At 38.3% G+C, this 8608-nt stretch overlaps 1 protein-coding gene across 1 annotated transcript; it reads left to right on the forward strand.

Annotated features, from left to right (window-relative positions):
* The first annotated feature begins 1015 nt into the window (after positions 1–1015).
* LOC127651685 (NACHT, LRR and PYD domains-containing protein 3-like) lies at positions 1016–7794 on the forward strand. The gene is made up of 8 exons (XM_052137644.1): positions 1016–1150; positions 2080–2231; positions 2331–2477; positions 2693–4483; positions 4588–4761; positions 5355–5528; positions 5885–5931; positions 7132–7794. Exons 1-8 carry the CDS (start codon positions 1124–1126, stop codon positions 7659–7661), a joined length of 3042 nt encoding a protein of 1013 aa, XP_051993604.1. The 5' UTR covers positions 1016–1123; the 3' UTR covers positions 7662–7794.
* Positions 7795–8608: the final 814 nt, after the last annotated feature.

An 8608-nucleotide genomic window follows, 5' to 3' on the forward strand; every position in this document is an offset into this window, starting at 1 on the left:
TTCACGAAGAGTGCATGGAAACTAGGTTTATGTCTGGATTTGATATGAACACACAAGCTGCTTTTGCAACAAACTCTTTTCCTGATTTCCATGAAGTTAGAGAACAAAATAAATAGTAAGCTGTTAGGTTTCTTTCACAGCCATGTCTTATATCTGCTCACTGCACAATTAACATCCTTTCTAAACACAATGCTGAGACAACATTAGGAAAACTTACTGTCTGTTGTATAGATAGCCTAACATATAATGTTTATATTTTCAAATATATTTTTTGCTATGTCTAAAGAGGGTAAATGAAAAGCAATTACAATTTAAATAAAATTCAAGACTCTGTTTGATTAAAATCTACATTTAGATTCTCAAATAAATCATTTATCATGAAGAGTCGATTTTGTGGGTTTCTCAGATGTTATTTGTGAAGTGTGCTTTAAGAGAACCTGCTACGGAGCAGTTTCGCCGTGTGTAAGTTACTATGCAGACGAACACCGCTAAAAGCCGACCAACTTTTATGGTACCTAAAACCTTGGGTTGAAGCAAACTAATCTAATACTTACCTGGATAGCCATCGAAACTGGCCTCTGAATTGCATGATGCAGTTTGTAGATGACGATTGTTGACAAACAAAGTATGAATTGGTTCATTAGCACTGTTGTATATCTCTTGACGGGAATATATATGTTATTTAATAAGTATGAATTCATTTTCAGCTCAACACGGAAAACGGTGTAAAATATTCCACAGTTTAGATGAATTCTTACATCATTAATTCATGTTCTCTTATGTCGGGTTCTCACCTGAGGATGTGGTGATGATGATCTGCACCACTAGAGGGAGATGCAAAACTAACCAATGACATCTTTTCACACTGGAGACACATTTGACTGGATTATTTAATGGAGTTTGATATTTCAGTTTAAAAATGACTGAAGAGGAGGATACATAATCACCTTCATATTTGCCATGTTAAAAACATTAGAGACAACTGCATTAGGCTCACGATTCTATTTTTACAGAACCAAAACTGAAAGTGTACGTGTAAATCACTTCCTTCTGATAACTTCAGACTTCAAATGAAGATTGGACGTATTTATTTTGTACCATTAAACAGGGCCTTACTAAAATAATGCAAAGATCACTGGTGCAATATATGGTAAGTTACTATTTATTGTTTGATCTGAAATGTGTTCATGTTAATCTTGTTTAACATCCAAAATATGTTATATACAATTGCATAAACACAAAAGACTGTTTATTCAGCTATGATTGCTGTTTGCCATGACCACAACCTTGTTGAAAGAACGATTCAGAAAAGGAACATTTTATTTTATTTTCAAACAAGAATTTCTCTTTAAAATTGGTGTTTTTTTTTACCCCAACACATTTATTTGTCTCTTTCTCCCATTTCCTCATTTAAAAAAGACACGGACATTATGACAAAGAGAGTGAGGAAGTAAAGGGATGCCATTTTGAAATAAATCTCAATGTAGTGATGGGTCGTTCATGAACGATTAGTTAATTTTGAACGATTCTTTAATGTGACTCAGAAGAACGAGAAATCTCAGAGAGTGATTTGATTTGAGTGTTTTTTTCTTTTTGCGAATTGCGCAACCTCCGTTCCTTTGTTACGTGAAAACCGCATAGGTGCTGCACAGGAAACAAATGATTAGGTCACCTTTCAACTCTTTTGGTCCAAGTCATTCATTCTTTTGTCATGTGACAGCTGTATATGCTATGCATTTCTCCCACAGGATACAGAAATGATTAGTTCACCTCTTGAGTCTTCTGGTCGGAGCTCTTCGTTCTTTTGTCACGTTATATTATTGAGACTAACTAATCGTTTCTGTTTCTCATAATTTGTCTTTGGCTGCATTATACATTTTTCCTTATTTGGACTATAATCAATGTTTGCTTAAGTAGACATTTTGGGGGGGGATTTAGCTATTGAAAATGTAACATTTGTATTTTATTCTGCTCAAATCCACACAATGGCTTGAATAATGATTTGTTCATTTTGCTGAACGAGACTCGTAGATTCAAGTCAGTAAATTGATCCGATCTTCCCATCACCATCTCTCTGAGATGAGACAGGAGGGGAGTTCTGCTGAGACCCAGAAGGCAGCATCTCCAGAACCCAGCAGCGTGTCAATGAAGAGTGACATGTCTATGGGTGGACGGCCTGTGTTCAGTCCTGAAGAACCCCCAAGTGACAAAATGGGACTTCCCGACACAACGTGAGTCATGAGATTGAAAACAATACTTTTGCATTACTTGCTAAAGTGAGTACTTTTACATATCACTTGTTATTTTGTTGTTGTTGTTGATATTTTCAGGCAACAGACCAACTCAGCAGTATCTCCAGAACCCAGCGGTGTCTCAATGAAGAGTGACATGTCTTTAGGTGCACGGCCTGCGTTTAGTGCTGAATTAAATCCTATAAACTTCAATTTTTGTCAAAGAACAAAACCTTCTGACACCAGGTGAGATACCCTTTACTCCACTTCTTTAATCTGAATGATTATGCAATCAAACATCCATTTCTGGTATGGATTCTGCATCGTTAGAGCCATGAAACAGTTATTCAGTTCATTTAGAGCTTATTTATATACATTAATCTGTGGGACTAATGTTTTTGTGTTTGGGTGTTTTTAAAATAATATATATTTAATTTAGTTTTATTCTTGCTGTTGTCCAGGTCAAACATTGTGCCTCAACATCCAATCTATGATGTCCTGCAGAAATACATAGGTCAACACAAAACCAGCATGAAGAACAAGTATGAGAGTTTATTTGAGGGATTCAAACTACAAGAGAATCAAACGCTCCTGAACAGGATTTACACACAGCTCTACATCATAGAGGGAGAAAGTGAAGGGGTGAATGAAGAACATGAGGTTTTACACATGGAGAAAACAGCCAGAACTCAACACTTACAAGACACTCCAATCTACTGCAATAACATATTTAAACCCTTACCTGAACCAGGATGTGAGGAGAAGAGAACAGACCAAATAAAGACTGTTCTTACTAAAGGCATCGCTGGAATTGGTAAAACAGTCTCTGTGCAGAAGTTCATTCTGGACTGGGCCGAGGGAAAGGCCAATCAGGATGTAGATTTCATGTTTGTGCTTCCATTTCGAGAGCTGAACTTGATTAAAGATGAGCAGTACAGTCTTCACAAACTTCTGCTGGACTTTCATCCTGAACTTCATGATCTGGACTCAAAGATCTATAATGAGTGTAAAGTTGTGTTCATCTTTGATGGTCTGGATGAAAGCAGAATTCCACTGATGTTTTCAGATAGTGAGAAAGTTTCTGATGTGACTGAGACTTCATCAGTGGGTGTGTTGATGTCAAACCTCATCAAAGGAGATCTGCTTCCCTCTGCTCTCATCTGGATCACCTCCAGACCAGCAGCTGCCAATCAGATCCCCTCCAAATACATCAAGCGTGTGACAGATATTCAGGGATTCAATAACCCTCAGAAGGAGGAATATTTCAGGAAGAGAATCAGTGATGAGCATCAAGCCAGCAGAATCATCTCACACATTAGAAGAGCAAGAAGCCTCCACATCATGTGCCACATACCAGTCTTCTGTTGGATCTCATCCACTGTGCTTCAAAACAACCTGAAACAAGATGACAGTGCAGAAATCCCCCAAACTCTGACTGAAATGTACATCCACTTCCTGCTCATTCAGATCAATATGAGGAATCAGAAGTATGAAGAGAGAGATCCAGAGAAAGTGATTGTGAAACTTGCTGAACTGGCTTTCAAACAGCTGATGAAGGGCAATGTCATGTTCTATGAGGAGGACCTGAGAGAGAGCGGCATAGATGTCACTGATGCCTCAGTGTATTCTGGGATCTGCACTGAGATCTTTAAGGAGGAATCTGTGATTCATCATAGGACAGTCTACAGCTTCATACATCTCAGCTTTCAGGAGTTTCTGGCTGCTCTCTATGTTTTTCACTACTATGTAATTACAACTAAGGATGCCCTGAAATGTTTAGCTTCAGTACATAATTTGCACAGAGGAGTTGTAGATGAAGCCCTTCAGAGTGATAATGGACACTTTGATCTTTTCTTGCGATTCCTGCTGGGTATTTCACTGGAGTCCAATCAGAGACTCTTACAGGATCTACTGACAAACACAGAAAATAGCTCAGAGTGCATCAAGAAGACCTCACAGTACATTAACAACACAATCAAAAATGACAAAACTCTCTCCACTGACAGATCCATCAATCTGTTCCTCTGTCTGTTGGAGATGAAAGATCAGACTCTCTGCAGTAAGATTCAGGAGTTTGTGAAATCAGACAAACACTCCGAGAATAAACTCTCATCTGCTCAATGTTCAGCAATCGCCTACATGCTTCAGATGTCAGAAGAGGTGCTGGATGAGCTGAACCTGAAGAAATACAACACATCAGATGAGGGTAGAAGACGACTGATACCTGCCATGAATAACTGCAGAAAAGCTTTGTAATGTACCATCTCTAAGTACAAGAATCAAGCTAATATACCAGTAAAAGTTGCAAAGTCAGGTTAACAATTTATTTACGAAAATTGCTTTGACTCTATTTCAGTCTAGCTGACAGCAATCTCAATGGTCAGCACTGTGAAATCGTGGTCTCCGCTCTTCAATCATCAAAGTCCCTCTTGAGAGAGCTGGATCTGAGTGACAATGACCTGCAGGATTCAGGAGTGAAGCTGCTCTCTGATGCACTGAAGAATACAAACTGTAAACTAGAGATACTGAGGTATTTAAAATATGAAAATAATGTAATGATTTTCATTATTACAGTTGTTAGTAACACATTACATGTAATGTGTGTTATGACTTTCATGTAACAAATACAAATTTTTTTTAATTTACATCATAATATCTAAGGTACTTTTTCAAATAAGTAATCTGGATTAACTTCACATATTTGCCCATTTTGGTAGAAATCTGAAGTTAATAATTGTATTTATATATCACCTTTTAGCTATTAATTATTAATGAATTAGCAATTGTGCTTACATCTAAAGCAAATGGACAGCTCTGATATTTAAATGTATAAATAATGATTCACATGAGTTTTATCACATTTCTTGATTTATATTTTTTATATATGTTAAATAATTGTTTTTATTTGTTTTTACTTCACTGTTGAAATCTAAAATGATCTCATTATTTGTAACAGGCTGCCTTGAGGGCAGATTTATGTCCAAATAAATCTTCAGAAGTATTAAAATAATTGTCAATTGAACTGTAAAGGAACCAGAATCATTTAGAGAAATCAGAATCTGAACTTTTCCCATCTGTAAACACAAGTTCCCTTTCAAAAATCCAATTACTTACTCTCTGTAGATTATCTGGCTGTATGGTGACAGAGGTCGGCTGTTGCTATGTGGCTTCAGCACTGAGTTCAAACCCTTCACACCTGATAGAGCTGGATCTGAGCTACAATCACCCAGGAGAATCAGGAGTAAAACTACTCTCTGAGAGACTCAATGATCCAAACTGCAGTCTTGACATTCTCAGGTAAGAAATTAAAGGGATAGATCCCCCAACTAATTCTTCAACTAATTTACTCATTCTATTACTTTTGTATTTTTTTCGTTCTGTGGAAGGAAAATAAAAGTGGATGGTACTTTATCCAGTCAAGCCAATAAAAAGATTCTATAAAATGATTAAATCCATATGTCTACCTGTGTATTCTTTGAAGCCAAATGGTCACTTTGTGTAAAGACTAATAATTTTATTTATGAGCCTACACAAAGTCCTCACATTATAGTGCTTTATTTTATTTACATGGACTGTATTTGTCACAGTACTGAATAATAGCTAATGTTTTCTAACTACTTACAAATGAATGGTATGTTTGTCTTTCTTTTCAGTTTGGACTATGGAGATCCCTGTAGAATGAAACCGGGACTACAAAAATGTGGGTTTTCTCTCTGACCCTCACATACACATTCAATGATAACAATTGAGTTTAAAGGGATCATGAAATATAAATTTCCTTGATCTTTTAAAATAAAAGTGGACATTGTACTATAAAACTGTACGTTTCAGAACTTAAAACTTCCTCCTCACTGAGAAAAGAGCATTTGCTGAAACCAAGCTGCCAATATGACTCTTTCTCCACTTCCTCCACATTGTGATGTCACACTGTGTTAGACATTTCCATCTGTCCTCAACAACAGCACATAAAAGCCTAATTTAAATGTATAACTTCTGAAGCCCCACCCAGTAGCGGTGAGGAGTGAGATGGAAGAGAGCTGCCCTTTCGGCCCTGCCTGCCGGCTTTACCCTGCCTCTCTAGGGCTGGGGACGAGGGGAGGGAAAAACTAAAAATAAATATAAAAAAGAATTGAGGGAAAGTGCAAATCAGAGCGACAGCTAGAGAGAGAGAGGAAATACCTGGTTTGCTGGTGCCCAGATATGCTGTCACCCCACCCTCAGCCACTACCCACCCTCTGGCAGACGACAGCTCGCTCCTCCCCCGGTGGACGGTAGTGGGTCCTCTGGCCCCAGGCAGATGTTCACACTCCTCAACCCCTCTTTTCTTTTTTTCTCTCTTTTTTCTATGGGGGGGAAACAGCAGCATGCCACAGATCCTCGGCGGCCGGCTGTGATGTCTCCATCCCCGGGTGGATGGCTGTGGCTGCTCCTGGGTTGAAAAGGATGAGGCGGGAACCGGACGAACCATCAAAATAATGTTTAATGATAAATGAAAGCATAAAGACAAAACATAAATACAAACACTCACACATTGGAGCTGCATGTGGCTCTCTCTCTCTCAAACTGCCACGTCCCTCTGCATTTATCCCTCTCTTCGGCTGATTAGCCTGATTGGGGGACCGGTATGCGTAGTCACGGCCCGGCCCCACCCTCCTCCTCGTCACATACGCTTACAATTTTTGCCATAGACTGATATGGCAAAAATATTATAGTTTGGGTAGTATGCATTCTCAACACAGCCCAAGTGTTTCTGACTGAGAGTCAGAAAGAGGGTTTTACAAATATATGACCATTTTTGGCAAAAAAACTTTACAAATACTATAAGTAAATCTCAAGGAATATACTAAAATAATAACAAAGGCATGATCCTTTTAAAGAAGGAAATATAATTTTTTTTCAGATTTCTGTGATCTCACTGTGGATCCAAATACAGCGAACACTCATCTTATTCTGTCTGAGGAGAACAAAAAGGTGACATGTGTGGAAGAGAAGCAGCCATATCCTGATCATCCAGAGAGATTTGATGACATTACTCAAATTTTGTGTAGAGAGAGTCTGACTGAACGCTGTTATTGGGAGGCTGAATATAGTGGCTGGGGTCGTATAGCTGTGGCATATAAAGAAGTCAGTAGGAAAGAAGGGAGTAACAGTATGTTTGGGCTCGATGAAAAGTCCTGGAGTCTTTTCTGCACTAGTAATGGATTCAATATCTGGCACAAAAATAAGAACCAAAACATATCTGTACCTTCACCCCACTGTCACAGAGTCGGAGTTTATCTGAACTGGCCGGCTGGCAGATTGTCCTTCTACAGCATCTCTGACCTACACAGACTCACACTCTTACACACAATACATACCACATTCACTGAACCCCTTTATGTTGGATTTATGGTTTCTAGTGATTCCTCTGTGTCTCTGTGTCGAAATTGATAGTAAAATAACTACTACTAGTAAAATAAATGTAAAATAAATTTCAGCTGAAATGTTTTCACTACTGTTTACTTGGGCTGTTACTGAGACAAGTTTGACATTTCATTGCACCTATTTCAGTGATATCTGTCAGGTAATAAGGACATTTTCTGCATATCATTTAATAAAAAAATCACTTAAGTGCCTTTAATGCCATGTGACATGCACTGAATGTAATTCAGTAGACTTGCAAGGATTTGAGTTTATGAATTCAGATAAACAATCTCTTAGTCTAGTGCCACAATGCTTAAATAACACAATGCTTAAATGTTGTTTGTATCCATGGGTGGCTTATGGAATGTAGAGTGACAGATCTGTCACCTTTTCTTTCAGAACTGTGTGGGTATAAGTACTGTTTACAGTGAGTTTACTGTAAATCCAATGAAACAAAAATATTCCTCTTTCTAACCAGATAGAGCTTACAATCTAAAGGGGGTTGCACACCGGATACATCTACAAAAGACCTGGAGCATTATGAAATTCGAAACAGTTGTTTTCTATGAAGGCAGTTGTGGTGTTCATAGTTAACCACAAGATGGCAGTGTAATGCTTAAGTGTTGAAGTGCAACTGAGAAAGAATAAGAATCAGTGGATGGAGTGTAATAAGACTTGTTGGATAAGTGTTGTTGAATAAAAGCCTCGAAGGAATTACCCTGGTTCTGTGCCTCATACTACAAAACACTACAAATTGGCGACGATGGTTTCTGTGCCTACGCCTGCATCTTTTCTGCCATGCAGTGGAGAGCCTGCGATTCCTTTTGCTACCTGGCGGAAAATGTTCGAAAATTACTTGCTTGCTATTAATGCTACAGGAGATGCATGGCCGGATGCTAGGAAACGTGCTATTCTACTACACAGCTTGGGTACTGAAGGCCAGAGGCTGTTTTACACGTTGCCTAATACTGGAA

The sequence above is a fragment of the Xyrauchen texanus genome, chromosome 11, assembly GCF_025860055.1.
Source record: "Xyrauchen texanus isolate HMW12.3.18 chromosome 11, RBS_HiC_50CHRs, whole genome shotgun sequence".
NCBI classification, from domain to species: Eukaryota; Metazoa; Chordata; class Actinopteri; order Cypriniformes; family Catostomidae; genus Xyrauchen; species Xyrauchen texanus.

What these genes read in the sequence shown, in the direction of transcription:
- LOC127651685 (XM_052137644.1), top strand. Translation starts at nt 1,124, where the DNA reads ATGCAAAGATCACTGGTGCAATATATG. An exon ending in ATGGGACTTCCCGACACAAC is followed by an intron (nt 2,232 to 2,330) that starts GTGAGTCATGAG and finishes TGATATTTTCAG; the next exon opens with GCAACAGACCAACTCAGCAG. An exon ending in ACAAAACCTTCTGACACCAG is followed by an intron (nt 2,478 to 2,692) that starts GTGAGATACCCT and finishes GCTGTTGTCCAG; the next exon opens with GTCAAACATTGTGCCTCAAC.